Below are 16,150 nucleotides of genomic sequence, written 5' to 3'. Positions count from 1 at the left end.
TGTGAGAAACTATGAGGTTATGTGTGAGCTTATTTATGTGAAAAAGCAGTCGTTCAGAATCAACAGCATGTAAGTTTGTCATGTGAACTGGGCTCAAAATACTGCCAGAAACACAGAGTTAGTGTGCTTAGAATTTCAGTCTTAACTTCTCAGACTTTAAATTATTATTGACTGTGACCTGACCTTTAGGTTTTATAACTTCATGTGTCAGTTTTGTCTTCCATAGACGTACAAATACCCGTAATGGAAGGTATATTACATCAAATATGTCAGTGGAGTTGGCAATCATTTTCCTTTTCTGCCTTCAGTTGTTCTTTGGCGAGAAAGGCTCCTTACAGCTATGTGAGAAAAGATTGCATCTGATTAATGAATTGTGCTTGAAACTGCCTGAATCGGATCCACTTAGGACAACATCACAAAGTAGCCAGAAAGCCCTCAGTGAACTTAAATCCCTGGTTGCCAGCACCTACATGAAGCTAATGGATCACCCAGATAAATGGAAAGACTACAAGGACAGGTACTATTTGTCTGAAAATGGTAAAGACGTAATAAAACCTTGGTGGAGATAATTAGAAAAGCACTCCTGCTCATCGTTTTGTTATGCCCAAATAAATATATAACTATTGAGAGGCCAACCTTTTTTTTTTTTTTTCTAGAGCTTCACTCCTGTAGGAGTAATATGTGGGCAGCTGTGGTCCAACAGTAGGCAGGGCTGGAGCCAAAACTTCATAGGCTTCCCTTCTATTTCTCTCTTTTGCCTGCCTTCTTCCTTCTCTCCCTTTCCCTCTCCCTCCCTTCCTTAGAGGTCCTAAGCTGAACTTTTACATAGGGCTTTTAGAGTCCTAGGGCCCCAGATGATAAGCCCTAATATACAACAACACTCCTCTGGAGTAGAGGAAATTTTTCCAATCTTACATATATACAGTAACACAGAATATAAAAGTATACCTAAGAGAAGTACAGGCTCTGCATTAAAGAAGAAGGATCAGGATGTTTCCAAAGTATATTCACCAGCTTTAAATGTTCCATCATTGAAAACATTTAACAGAGACAATTTCCCTTCTAAACAGCCTTTTGAGGTATAGTAAGTTCAAAACTCTATTCTTTTAGTTCCATTAAGATTTATATAAATGACTATTGCTGTTTCCTTATTGGCTGTTGGTTGTTTATGTGGTTATGTTTCAGATTTTCTAAATTGGAAAACTGGATTTCGTCAAGGGAAGCCCAGCTCAAGAAGATTAAGCATGGTGCCAGTGATACCACTAAATATAATCACTTTAAAACATCAATAGAGGTATATTTAGAATTATTGAAAATAAGATAGATGTTTTTGCTTGTAATACTAGCAAGATGAGTTCAGATGGTAGAAACTGAAAGTGCAAATAAGCTCTTTTCTGCTTTTGGCATTTTAGAGCACTGAATTGTGGTATAAACCACTGAGCCTCTTGGGCTTGCTGATCGGAAGGTCAGCAGTTCGAATCCCCACGACGGGGTGAGCTCCTGTTGCTCTGTCACAGCTCCTGACAACCTAGTAGTTCAAAAGCATGTCAGTGCAAGTAGATAAATAGATACCGCTGCAGCGGGAAGGTGAATGGCATTTCCATGCGCTCTGGTTTCTGTCATGGTGTTCCGCTGCACCAGAAGTGGTTTAGTCATGCTGGCCACATGACCCGGAAAGCTGTCTGTGGACAAACGTCGGCTCCCTCTGCCTGAAAGTGAAATGAGTGCCACAAACCCATAGTCGCCTTTGACTGGACTTAATCATCCAGGGGTCCTTTATATTTACCTTTATAGCAAATGTAAACAAGGTTATATAAACAGTAGAATGTAAGAGATATAAACAGTAGAATGTAAGAGAACTGGCACTTCCTGGGTAAACAGAATCAAGTAGTTGGGCAACCCACAACTCTTGACTAAACTGTTTGTTTGTGTTTCTAATTTCTGTATTAATTATATTTCAGGAAATTCAGCAAGAAACTTGCAAGCAAGGAGAAGCTATCAGCTGGTTGAAATCTAGGCTCGCTGCCCTGTCTGAAGTTTCTTCAGAGAATGAAGCCAAAAAGCAAGAGGATGAGCTTTCCAGACTTTCAAGTGACTTTAAGAGCCTCTTAGCCTTGTTAATAGAGGTATAGTATCACTTCATTGTACTTATATGCCCTCTCTACCCTTGCCCATCGTGATTGATTTGAGTGAGTCTGAGGTGAGAGGTTGGTTGGATTTAGGGTGTGATGAACACTTCATTGCTTGAAGTGGTGATGCTCTGAAAGAGGTGGTAGTGTGGCTGCTTTCAAAATAAAGTGTGCTGGTCCTGGAGGCTTGTGGGAACTATTCCTTGTAAATTCCACTCTTTTGGGGAAAGGTGCTAGAGAAGGTGATAGCTGTACAGCTTCAGACACTATTGGAGGAAATGGATTATTTGGACTCATACCACTGTGGATTCAGGAATGAATCAGCCTTGGTTGCCCTTGTGTATGACCTTTATCAGGAGAGAAATTGGGGAGTGTGGCCCTCTGCAGCTCTTGATAACATGGTATTGTACGGGACCAACTCTGTGAATTGGGAGTAAGGGGCACTGTGTTAGAGTAGTTTGGCTCCTTTATACAGGGTCAGTTTCCACGTGTTGTATTGGCTGACTATCTTGACCACAGAGGTCTGTCCTTTCCCAATGCTAGTTTAGCATCTTCTGTGAATATGTGATATCATTGCTCAAAGAGCAGCATTGGCTGCCAAGTTGATACTGAGCCAAGTGTAAGTTGTTGTTGTTGGGGTGTTTTTGTCGGCTGACTTATAAATTCCAAAACAGCTTGAGACCTGGCTATCTGAAAGAATGCCGTTACTCATATGGACTGAACTGGTGCATGAGATCCCAAGATGCGGCCTCTGAGGTTGCATATGAACTATCATACACTTGAAGCACACACACACCCAAATCATGGGAACTGTAACTTTGTGAAGGCTAAACTGTAGTTCCCAGGGTTCTTTGAAATGGGTGCTTTAAATGTATTTTGTGTATGCAGCTTGAGAAGGCTTAGCCCTCAATGGGCTTTGGGGGGAGGGGTTTAGACACATGTTTATTTTTTATTCTCCCTAAATATCCTTGGGGTTTCCCCTGAGCCTGCTAATCCCTTCCTCGTGTTCATTAATGATACCATTATGATTACATAAGGATCCCAGTTGGAAGATGGGTTTGCTACTTCCTATATAAAATATGTACTAGTATGGAGGAGAAAGTCATTGAATAATGACACTTCTGCAATTCATTTAAAAAATCTCTGAAGCTGAACTGGAAACAGGAAAAGTGAGACAGAGCAAATTCAGAAAGCATTAACCAAATGGAATGGAGGGAATCTACTCATACCTACTTTGCAGTGCGCTGTGGTCACAAAAGTAAAAACTTAGAAATAATAAATTTAATAGTTGGCAAAATTCAGGGTTGTTGTTTTTTTAATCATTAAAAGCAGGAGTGGATAACCTTTGGCCCTGCAGACGTTGCTGAACTACAACTCCCATCAGGCCCAGCAGAAATGTTCACTGGCCAGTAATGGTAAAAGTAGTTCAGCAACATCTGGAGGGCCAAAGGATCCTCACCCCTGATTGAAAGTATTGATTCTTGACACTGAACTGCTTCACGGAGTTTTAATATTTCTCCTAACAATAGATTGAGAAAATGTTGAGTGCTGTAGGTGATTGCGTCCAGCACACAGAAGAGGTGAAAGTCAATCTGGAAGAACTGATCACAAATTCAAAAGAAGCTCAGGCAGAAGCTGATAAAATCTTAGAGGTTGAAAGCTTATTACAGGCTCAGCAACTCCTTCGGTATCACCAGGTAGGACAATAGCCCATATGTGAACCTTCACTTGTTTCGTTAGTAAGCACTTTTATAGTCACCTCTTTCACTGCCACTTGTATATATACATAGCTATGTGGCTATTTCTGTAGTGAGGGAATCAGTATGTCTACATCTGCTTCAGCCCTTACCGATGTTTTCTCCCAGCAAAAGACAAAGAGGCTCCATGAAAAGAGGCAAGATGTGCAACAGCAAATGGCCCGAGGTAAGCAGCTACAGATTGAAGGTGGTCTGTCACCCACTGTGCAAGAAGACCTATGGAAGTTGGAGAGTATGTTAGAAAACATGCAGCAATCTATGGATAAACGTGAAGATCAATTGCAGGTCAGTGTGTTATTCATGTAACTCCACAGAGAAACAAAAACAGTCCCCTTGTTTATGATTTAATTGCTCTATATTTAGTTGTTTGGTTTTGAGTTTGAACAATGTAATACATTTTCTTGTTAAAATTGGCCATTTTTTCTGCTTGTGAAACACCAGCATCTCCACTTTGCACTTGTCTGCAGACATACAGGCATTCCAGCTCCAGGGAGCTGTACAGTCTGTTAGCTGTTGGCTCAGGGCATAACTCAGGGAAGCTCCCAAGTGTCAGAGCAAGGCAGTTATGCAAACCTTGAGCTTCTCTGACAAAGCACTAGGAAAGTTCCTTGTTGGCATGAGCTGAAGATTAAGCATATTCCTTTTATATACTCTATATACATTCTTCTGGGCCATGGGACTTACATTAAAACTGTGCTAAGGTGGAGCTCCTAACAGTTTCATGGGTTGGGGGGGTGGCTTACAGAGTGTGTATAAAGAGATTTTGCCTAAGCATCGATTCATGCAGATGATGATTCTTGCTGAGACAAACTCAGTGATTACACAGCTCCCTTGTTCTCAAGGCTTGGGAACTTTCTTGTGCCAGTGGCTCAGATGCTGCAGGGTTTTCTAGAGCCCTAAAAGCAAGCTTTTACAGGGCTTTTGCATAGCTGTGTCTGAGCTGTGATTAGTGTCTGTGGAGTATGAGCAAAAAAATAGATGAAGTGCTAAAATAGACTGATTTTGCATGTTCAGAATCTTGTTTTGTATTCTGAATTGGAGAAGAACCTATCAGGGGAAATGGTGTTTGACTCATTATCATTTGAGCTAGACAAAATTAATATTTCAAACCAGGTCATTATCAACTTTGACAATATCGCTAGTAAATTGCAGGCAAACTTTTTCTTTTACTTCTTTTTCTTTCTTGTAGCTCACTGTAAGCACATGGGAACAGTTTGAAAGGGACAAAGAAACGGTTGTAAAGTACCTTAGTCATGCAAGCTCTGCCCTTGAACGCATCTTAAGCTTTAGCAGCTTAGAGAGTTTGTCATCAGAACTAGAAAAGACAAAGGTATGTATGTTGCTGTACTTGGAATTTTACAATCATAATTGGTTCTTTTGCTATTATACTGAGGATATATATCTTATTTTATTTCCTTGTTTTTGCCTTGGGAAACATCCTTGAAAATGTGCTATAGTATATTTTCCAAGAAAAAAACACACACATCACAATATTGGTCAACCTGGGCATAGCATCCATTATAAACAATTCCCATAGGTTCAGTAGAGTCCTGGTTTCACTCTCTTTCTACAGTGGGGCACAGAATGCAGCAGAACAGACTGTGCCAATTCCTATATTCCCTTCTCCCTGCTTATCCGTTCAAGTTAGTAATCTATCAGTTGGGCAGGATTTCAGGTAGTGGAAAACAGGCCCTGTGCACTTTTGGCAATCTTTGGCATGGTGGCTGCTGCATTGGCAGTGGGACTGAATTGTGGACTTAGTAGTTAAGAATATTGGAACAAGAGAGGCTACCACCTCCAGTTCTGGTGCTGATGTATAAATCCCTACACAACTTAGGACCAAGATACCTAAAAGAGCATCTTACCTCATCACTTACATACCCAACTGATCACGGTGCTCTGCAGGAGAGGGCATCCTATAGATACCCTCTTATCCAAAGATATATTCTGCATGATGTTGGAATCGAGTCTTTAGTGTGGCAGCACCTGCCCTTTGGAATTGCCTCCCATTACATATCAGCCAAGAACCATTTTTATATATGCCATTGCTTTAGATATGTTTCATTGTACAGGGTGGCTAAAAAGTAGGTATACTGCTTTAGAATCCATTTTCTTTGTTCTTGACTCAAGTTCTCATCATTCACAGTATCGGGAAAGAGAAATGTTTGTTGTTTGTTTGTTTGTTTTTAAAAGTATACCTACTCTTGGGCCACCCTGTATTATGAAATCATTTTGAATTACTTCATAGGAAGTGATTCATAAAGGAAATAAATAATAACAATCCATTATTATTAGTTCCTTTCAAAAACCTATTTATATACTATACTATTTTGTAATCTGTTCTTTGGGGGTATTCCTCATCTAAACCAGAGATACTTGTACAGTGGTACCTCGGGTTAAGTACTTAATTCGTTCCGGAGGTCCGTTCTTAACCTGAAACTGTTCTTAACCTGAAGCACCACTTTAGCTAATGGGGCCTCCCGCTGCCGCTGTGCCACCGCCGCACGATTTCTGTTCTCATCCTGAAGCAAAGTTCTTAACCCAAGGTACTATCTCTGGTTTAGCGGAGTCTGTAACCTGAAGCGTATGTAACCCGAAGTGTAGTAACCCCAGGTACCACTGTAGTAGTAATTTTATGAAGCTACTGGGAGTTCTTTTTTTTACAAAGGTATCCACTCAAGATGAATAATGATCACTGCTTGACCAGTTGCTAATAACGTATTTCTAGACTTTCCCCACAAATATATTCTGTTCATAACTCCACACCTCTTTACAGGCACTTTCTAAGCAGACAGTAGCCATGGCCATGGAGGCTGAGACTCTTGTCAAGAAGTCTTTTGCAATACAGCTTGGTGAGAAGAAGAAGCAAACCCTTCAACAGCAAGCAAAGTCGGTCCGGGAACAAGTTAAAAAAATGGAAGCTTCACTTGAAGAAGAGTATGTTCTTAAACAGTCATAGTATTAATTCCCTCCTGACACAAGAATTGTACATTTTGTTGTCTTATCAAAATGCGGTGTTTATTCACAACTGGCTTTGTAAACCTCAGTTTGTCATACAGCAGAAATTACCATGTAGTACTGAAAGAGTATAAACAACTATTATGACTAACCAATACAGAAAATAGTAACTTGTCCCTCGATGCATTGTACTAAGAAGCAGATACTCATTTATCAGATACTCATTTGCATTTATTTATGCAAGTGACCTTAGAACTGCCATGCTAAGCTGCAATTATAAATCCAATTATGCATGTTCAAGCCAATTAATTTTAATGTAACTAAGCGCAGTTAATTGAGCACAGAACTGAAGTAATATAATACACTTCAGTAACACACATATTTGACTCAGGCAAGGATAAATGAATAGTGCCATATCCTAAAGTGCCTGAAGCCTTTAGAAGAAACGTATGCCTAGTTTTTAAAGTATTTTTCTTCATATTTTCCCAATCTGTGTGCACGAGAATATAAAAATGTGCCTTTTTCCTCACTGAAGTTAAAACCCAGTTCTTTTTCTTGTTGCTAAAAATGATGCTTCATTACAGTGGACTTTCAGCTCAAAGTTCTATTTCCTGCCTTAAGTTGGATCTGGCCTAATGGTCCAGTTTTGAAAATATTAGGACCAGTTAACATGTTATGGCTGTTACGCATATAGCAACTTTTACACTACTGCACGAGACAATTAAAATGATTTGCAGCCGTAATATGTAAACCACCTATTAATTCCAGCAGGGCTTTTGAATAAGCCATCAACATTCTTAAAAGGCCTAAAGGTGCAACCATGTTACAACTCACATTATTGTTAACAAAAATCAAAATATCAGTGGACACGTGCCAATTCACACATTCACTTTGATGTCCACACATTGCTCCAAAGATTTATTCATACAAATGAACCAAAAACTTAAATATATTGCTGTTGCTGCCTTTCAGGGCTGATACATATATTTGCAGTGCCACAGCCCAAGGAGCTGCTCCCAAGAAGTGCTGCCCAGTTCTGTTGAGATCCTAGTTCATTTGGAAAATTCTACAAATCAATGCATCCATGGCATCATATAGTCCCAAAAGAGTTTTAAAGATTGATTCATCCTCACAACACCTTTGTGGGAGAGTTCACTAATATTCCCATTTCATAGGCAAGAACCTGAGGCTGAAAGTTAGTGAGTTGTTCAAGGCAACCATTGATTCCATGCCTGCACAGAGATTTAAACCACATTACTTCTGATCTAAGTCCAGTGTTCTGTTCTCTGGAACATTACTTTTCAGAATGAACAGTGTTCAGTGATGCAGGTACAACGAAATAAATGTCATTTTTTTGCATTTGGCCTCTCATTATACCTTCCCTTTTTTTCTGCTGGATAAATCTATGTAAATTTGTTTACCTACTTCATGGTTACTTTTCACTACCTTTAGAGAGGAGCTGCATTTTAGTAAGACAATATTGCCCCAGAAGTAATCATGGAGAATGCAATTTCATATGCTATTTGTTTTGTTGTGAGTGGCTTCTTTCTTTCCATATTGCTCTTTTCTCTTTCTCCTAACACCAGTTATGTAATTTTTTAGTGGTCTTTATTCTTTCTTTCCCACAAGTAGAAAAGTTTCCTTCAGAAGACTTCTAGTGCCTTTTTATTGCTTCCAGTGAGATGCTGTTTTTCAGTGCATGTTTTCAGTGCTGTTTTAACAGATGTAATGTAATTGATCCAGGTGCAAGACAATCATAATTAAGTTGAAAAATATGCATGCATCTTCAACTGACTGTTTGACTTCCTCAGATATGTACTTACCCTAATGTATGGTTTATGTATATAGCTATATGATTCATAATGCACATTCATTCTTTGCAGCCTCACAGATTGCCCTGCTCCTTGTGCCCAATTTGCCTCAGTTCAGCTAACAATAGACTTGTCTTCCTAAATAAGATAGAAAATGTACGCCATCAGTTGTAAAGAAAGCCAGTCATATTCCTTTGGAATTGATGGGTTTTGCAAGTTTGAAATTTGCCCAGAAAGGACATCCAGCACAACAACAACAACAACAAAAGTTAGTAGAGTGGGTTTTAGGCTACTACACATCAAGCATTATTTGTTGAGAAGCATTCTCCCTCTCTTCTAGAACAGTTGTGGCATGAGCGCAATCACACAGGGATGCTCTTAATGAAGCATGTTACACACCTGGTGGTGGGAGGGAGTGGTAAAATGGTAGCTATGAATGAACAGAAGTGGAACAAAGGAAATGCACAATGGAGATTGAGGGAACTACATTACTATGGAAAAGTAATGTAGTAAGAATGACCATGAACTCTTGAACAGTGAACAGGAGCCATTTCAAGGCCTTGCTCAGTAGCTCTGAGTAGTCTGAGATTTCATCAGATATTGTACACATGCTCTCCAAGATTTACTCCAAAGCCTTAATCCATAAATGTTTTTAAAGGGAGGGGAAGAATGGAAAGCTAATATCCTAAGGGTGCCAAAGCAGATCTGTTGCAACTGTGTGAGCATCAAATAGGTACATGCACTAAATAGCTGCAATGCTGCATTGAATACCAAGGTGCAGAGTAGGTAGGTAGGAATATGCACATGTTCAAAAACCTCTTCTCTACATTTTGTCTTGGTTTCATGGTAAGTCACATCTCCTCAGAACTTCAGTTAATTTGAATGGCTCTGAGTGGCGTTCATAGGTTCCAAATTTTTAAATGGCTAACAGTCCCTAATTATAATAAACCTATTAAAAAAAATCATTCTTAGGTTCTCTTGGCAATGTTGTAGGTGCTACAGGGTAGCTTCTTGCCAGACTGCTCTTGCTATACGTCTTAAAATCACACATGAGAAGTTTTGCTAATTCACAGAACTTTTCAGGAGAGGGAAGTAGCCAAGCAACTCCCACACTAAAGGACCCCTGACCATTAGGTCCAGTCGTGACCAACTCTGGGGTTGCGGCGCTCATCTCGCTTTACTGGCCGAGGGAGCCAGCGTAAAGCTTCCAGGTCATGTGGCCAGCATGACTAAGCCGCTTCTGGCGAACCAGAGCAGCACATGGAAACGCTGTTTACCTTCCCGCCGGAGCGGTACCTATTTATCTACTTGCACTTTGACGTGATTTCGAACTGCTAGGTTGGCAGGAGCAGGGACTGAGCAATGGGAGCTCACCCCGTCACGGGGATTCAAACCGCCGACCTTCTGATCGGCAAGTCCTAGGCTCTGTGGTTTAACCCACAGTGCCACCCACGTCCCTTAACTCCCACACTCCTGAGGTAATATAAGGGCAGACTCCTGAGGTGCTATAACTTTTATAAAACCTGTAAACCGACATTTGAAATATGCTTTTAAAAAATTAATAAAAAAGGCATGCTATTATGTAAGCATTTTCAGCAAACTGGAGATGTAAGAAAATGGGCATAGTTCAACAGTAACAAACTGTTAATTTTTTCTACTAAATATGGTTGATTTTAGTATTAAAACCATGGAAATGGTGAAAAACAAGTGGGATCATTTTGGCAAAAAATTTGAAGCTTTGTCCATCTGGATCACTGAAAAAGAAAAAGCGCTGGATACCTTGGAAACAACATCGTCCTTGGATATGCAAATCAGCCAAGTTAAGGTGATTGGTTCGCATTATATTTAGCATTAAAATACTGCTTTCTCTCTTCTCCTCTAGAAAGCTTCAAAAGAGAGGGAAATGCTTTTATCTGATTTCACAGCTGCAAAGATGTAAAAAAGAATGTATCACACTTTGAGACAAAGATACCAAGGAGGAAGGTTTTGCAGGAGGTGTGCCCCCCATAGAGTTGAATTTACACTCAGACCTTTTAGTTTATGTAATAGGAAAACATATAATGGTGTGAATAGATAGATATATTTTCCATTAATATTCTTTTCCTGCAAAATATCCTCATGGTATATTTTCACAGAGTGTATAATGTTTTATATCGTGCTATGTATTGCAGCCAGTGGCTACAGTAATTTATTCCAGTATAGTAGATAATTTATGATTTTTGTGTATCTTGTTTCTCAAATAATGCTGAAATAATAAAGCAACTACTGGGCCCAACAGCTTCTATACTCAAACCTTTGCTACATACTCTGAATTCTTTTTGTCATATGCTAGGTTCTGTTTTCTTTTTCCAGGTGCATTAATAAAATATCAGATGCACATAGTATCTTCAAGTGCTCCTTGATTGTGAACAAGAAAAAGTTGCCCATTTCAGAGGATTGTTTTTATTTCTATCCCATTTTGTTGCAAATGCACAAACACACAAACATATTTTCAACTCTTTCTTTATCTCAGTAGCAAATAATTCAGCTGAAAGCTATGCCTTTACTATGTGATTGGAATCCCCCCACCAAACAGATGGCTAGAACTGATAATCTTTTGTAGGATGGTGGTTCCTAGATTTTAAAACAACAACACTTGCAACCAAGGATTTACTAGCATCATAAGAGTAAACAGTGAAGCATGGCAGTGCTTGATGACCACTTTTGCACCATGGGGGAATACAAGTGCAAGCTACTCCCTCCACAATGTCTTATATGTGGTGTCAGGTCCGGTGAAGTTCACCATTCTCGATGGATTCTAGGGTTAATGTGTCCCAGAAATGAAAATATCATTTTTATTTTTATTTTTCTTCCACTGAGTATTTTTGCTTAGAGTTTCAAGCTTACAGCTTGAGGTCTACTCTACTCAAGTCCTTTTAAGTTTCTTGAAAATCAGTGGTGCTTAAGTGCTCCTGATTCATGAATAGCAGAAGATCTGAGCCAAATAAATAAATAAATCTTAGGCAAGTTTCTTAGTTTGTACTGTAGCTCCATTTCATTCTATCAGAAGGCATTTTAAAAGTAGTCCATTACTCTCTTTTTTCTGTATTCTGAAATACATATTTGATAAAACTTTCTGAAATCAGAACATAAGCTGTAGAAAAGTGTCATTTAATTTCTATACTTAAATATGAAAATGAGTACATCCGCCATGTCTTAAAACAATGGGGAGGGATACTCTTTAAAACTTACAGTGGCAAATTATCCCAATTACTATAAAAATGTATGTACTGCAGTTTTATGTTATCTGTTTTTATTTGTTAAGGAATAGATTTCATGTGGAATATTTTTTTCCAAACCAAAATATCTGGATAATATACAATATTACAATTTAAATTACAAATCCCATATTATGTCTTTTGCAAATACTGTTTTGTGGTGGCGATGTTTTGGTTCGTGTTGGTGTGTGTTAATGGCCCAGCTTGCATGTCATGTTAAACCATAGTTAGTTTAATTATTGTATAGTGCATATGAGCAGCATGTCAAGGCACACTTTTCCAAAGTCCCTGCTTCACTTCTCCTGCGCTCTTCTCCTTGGCTGTACCAGAAGCAGCAAACCACAAGTCTGGGCTTGTTTCTCTCTGAACAAACTATGTGTGGTAACCAAGATTTATTAATGGCTTACTGCTCATGGCTGGGGAAAAACAACCACAAGCTCAGGGTCAGCTGATATGACAAGGTAGGGATTATGCTTTGTTGTTGCCAGTACAATGTAGCCTAGTGAAGTGGGGACTTTGGGGCCATTTATGCTTTCATGCAATGTTCATTGCCATGTTGGCTGGGGTTGATGGGAGTCTAAAACATCTGGATGACATTGAGTTAGCAAAGGTGTGTGTAACATAATAAGTGAACACAGTGACTGTGTGCTAGTATATATATGTTTGTTCTTGTCGGTGTGCCTATATGAACTGGTGTATCCTTTATATATTTTCAACTGAATTACAGAAGATAAATAAATATTACTAAATTTTGAGATACTTTGAGAAAAATGCATTAAAAGAGAAATATAAATACACAAAATTGAACAAGGAAATATATACAGAAATAATGAAACTAGTTAAGTGGATGTCTAAACTTCACGTTCAAACTTACTGCTGTTCTTCTAGGTCACATTCCTAGAATAAGGGTGTCTATAAACATGTGACTTCGTTCACTTGGTTTAGTCATTTGAAGCTTGTTTGTTGCTTCTTGTTGCATGTGCCAAACTGTGGTATTGATAATGCATTTGGGGAGACAGATATGTAAATAATTCTCCTCTAGTAAGGTGGTTCTGTTTGATCGTCATTTACACCATTCGAACTGCAAGAATCTGAGACAAATATTGGTTAGCAGCATAAGGAGGGCCAACTGGAGATCCAGACAGTGATTTTACCTGACATCCTGCTCTTGTTCTGGATTACAAATGCCGAAATATAACATATTTGCACTTTGTGTCAATTGTGAAGGGCATATGCATGTCTCAAATGTAACCTTCCTCTTTATAATACACAAAAAATGTAAATGAGAAAGGATTGGCCTCTTCCATTCAGTATATATGAAAAGGTAGCACACATAGGATATGTGCATCTGTGCTCAGTTCTACTATAGAACTGGATTTCACCTTTTCTGCTTTGGAGGGGACAACAGCAATTATCACCATAACCTGACAACTGTGGACATATGCACTCTATAAGGCAATATAGTTTTTTCTAGGAAAAGCCAAAAGACAGAATCAAAGCAAGAAAAATAAAAAGCAAGTACAATAAGTACACAAGAAATGTATGTATGGGAAGATTTATTCTGCTTTGCATAATATAATGTGGTTCATATTAAACAATACAGTAATATATAAACAGCACACTATTATCACATCAAAGTTCTGTTTTATTGCATTTTAATACAATAAAACGTGCTTTTAAATATAAAGGTTTGGAGCATAAAATGCTTCTTTGTTCATGTAAGGGAGCGAGCCACCCACATCATTTCTTAAGGGTTACCGATGACCAGATTTTGGAGAGTTTAGGGGGCTGAAAAGGGAATAGTGTGAGAAACTCTCCTTCCACTCTTCCTTGAGTAGAAGTTAGCATCCAAACCACACTGTTTGTTATATTTTCAAAATTCCTCTGATGAAGTGAGTTTTCCCTCAAAGGGTTTTGGGCATTAACAGTAATTCAAAGAAGCCTTTTTAAAGAACACTATATTTAATTGCATTGTGAACTCCTAGAAGAGAAAGACATGTTATATATACATCTCTTGTGCACCTATTGTCATTGCCTTTTGTTTTATATTGGTTTTATACCATTTTAACTGTCATGGCTTCCTCCAGAAAATCCCAAGAACTGTAATTTGGAGGCACTGTGAGAGTTAGTATTCCCCTCACAAAAGTATAGCACCCTGTGGTTAGAGAACTAAAGTTAGATCTTTTTAAGCCTGCCATGAGGTTAGCTCAGTTGGTTAGAGTGTAGTGCTAATAATGAAAAGGTTGCTGGTTCAATCCCCATAAGGGACAGCTGCATATCCCTGCATTCCAGGGGGTTAGACTATATGGTCCTCAGGGTCCCTTCCAACTCTATGATCACACACACACACACACACACACACACACGCACACAGTTACCTGGATTGTTTTTCTGTGGAACAAAATGAGCCCATAGCAAAATGCCCACAATCCCTTCTGCTTCTCAGATGCTTAACAGAATCACTAGGTGAAAGAGGATAAATGGATAATTTCATGTTAGCCTGGCTGGGCGCATAAACCAGGAGAAACGCCAATAGTTATTGTCACAATAATGGTTGGTAGGCAGGAGTCCAAAAGCCACCTACACTCTCCATTTATTGCTGCATGTTAGAAGATGAGTGTGGGAGTAAGATTATATAACAGGTACCTGCTTTACAGAAAGATGAAATATTTTGGCTACAATAGCAGTCAGAGTGTTTCCCACAGGACATGTGAAAATACTGACAAACGATAGCCTGTTATAATTTGATTAATTCCAAATGCATACCCTGGAAACTTAAATCTGGTGAACTGTCATGGAATCATCTTAAAGATTGACTTCATAATTTTTCTGACTTACTATGGGGGAGGCACAATGTTTTCTAGCAGAAAAACTAGTAGAAGTCAATTATTGTTTAACGTGATCTGCATATTAAAAATCAAATGGTTAAATAGTTACTAATAATGCAGTGCTGTGATATATGCCCAGTGCTTTTTTTCTGGGGGGACGCAGGGGTACACATACCCCTAAATATTTTGAGAATCTAAGTTTGGCCTCATTGAGGAGCAGTTTTTCAATATGAGTAGGAAAATGAGAGTACTCCTAAACATATTTTTATAGAAAAAAAGCACTGTATATTCCATACATTTACCACAGCACAATATTGCCATTAACAATTTAACTACTGAGTTTGTAATATGCCGATCATGTTAAAACTTTAATTGTCTTTCACTGTTTTTCCTGCTACAAAGCAATATAACTATTTGCAATGGAGTGCTGCTTGCTCTACATAGAGAGAGTCCTGTGCATTTGTGAATCATTCACCATCCATCTGCAGCTGCTATCTGGAACTATTTAAATTGGTTTTATGTGGTGGCTGCAATGTGTGAAGTCGCCCAAGAACAAATGTAACTAACTCCTATATATGTGCATGGCTCGCAGGAAAGCAATAAACACATGCTATAGATTCTTTACGTACAAATTTATTTGCATTTTAGGTCATTATTAAAGAAATAGACGACAAGGAAAATGAAATCCCAAGCTTAGAAAAGGATGCTCAGTCATTTTCTCAGTATCTTACGTCTGGAGAATCAGCACATATCAAAGCCAAGTTGACACAGATCAGAAGGTATTGGGAAGAACTCCGGGACCGTACACAGCATCTGGAAGGATCAGTAACTGGAAAGGCATCAGTACAGCAAAAATTTGAAGAAAACTTTGCAAAGGTAGACAACATAAACTTGTTCTGTCATTCAGAAGAGAGTGGCCATTAAATGTACTGTCAGGGAAGACCTCAAAAAGTGCACTTAAAAGAAATACTTTCTGTTGTACACACTTGAATTAATGGGGTATTTTGTACGCATGAGTTGCAATCCTCTGTGGGTAATGCTAAAACTAAACTAAAACCAAGACGAACTAGACTGATCTGCCTGCAGAACAGAAAGTGTCACCATATTTTTTAAATTATCCATTCTTGTTGGGGATGTGGAGTGTAACACTGTCTATGTCTACTCAGAAGTAAGCCCCACCAACTTCAGCTGGACCTAGTCCAGTTACAGATGTAAGGTTTTCTTCCAAAGAGTTGGATGCAATGCTAGGCCTACTCAACAGAGTACATCTGTTGGAATTAACTGACATGACTAACATAGGTCCATTAATTTCACTGTGTCTACTCTGAGTAGAACATAGTTGGCTGCAGCCCAGAGCTTTCTACCTTGAGCACAATTAACTGGAGTGTGAGTACCGGTGGGATTTCCTAC

General features: G+C 38.9%; 1 protein-coding gene across 20 annotated transcripts in view; it reads left to right on the top strand.

Moving 5' to 3' along the window:
- Positions 1-16,150, top strand: part of SYNE1 (spectrin repeat containing nuclear envelope protein 1) — a 276,264-nt gene that overhangs the window by 84,227 nt on the left and 175,887 nt on the right. For all 20 annotated transcript variants that reach the window (XM_083607892.1, XM_083607884.1, XM_083607889.1 and 17 more), the window contains 9 exons: positions 309-517; positions 1,186-1,294; positions 1,962-2,126; positions 3,659-3,826; positions 3,995-4,171; positions 5,076-5,216; positions 6,663-6,823; positions 10,333-10,480; positions 15,389-15,616. In XM_083607892.1, coding sequence (XP_083464018.1) covers positions 309-517; positions 1,186-1,294; positions 1,962-2,126; positions 3,659-3,826; positions 3,995-4,171; positions 5,076-5,216; positions 6,663-6,823; positions 10,333-10,480; positions 15,389-15,616 — 1,506 coding nt within the window. The remainder of the gene's footprint in view (positions 1-308; positions 518-1,185; positions 1,295-1,961; positions 2,127-3,658; positions 3,827-3,994; positions 4,172-5,075; positions 5,217-6,662; positions 6,824-10,332; positions 10,481-15,388; positions 15,617-16,150) is intronic.

This window comes from Podarcis filfolensis (assembly GCF_964270895.1).
Source record: "Podarcis filfolensis genome assembly, chromosome: 3".
NCBI classification, from domain to species: Eukaryota; Metazoa; Chordata; class Lepidosauria; order Squamata; family Lacertidae; genus Podarcis; species Podarcis filfolensis.
This window is presented reverse-complemented; position numbering and strand designations above follow the sequence as displayed.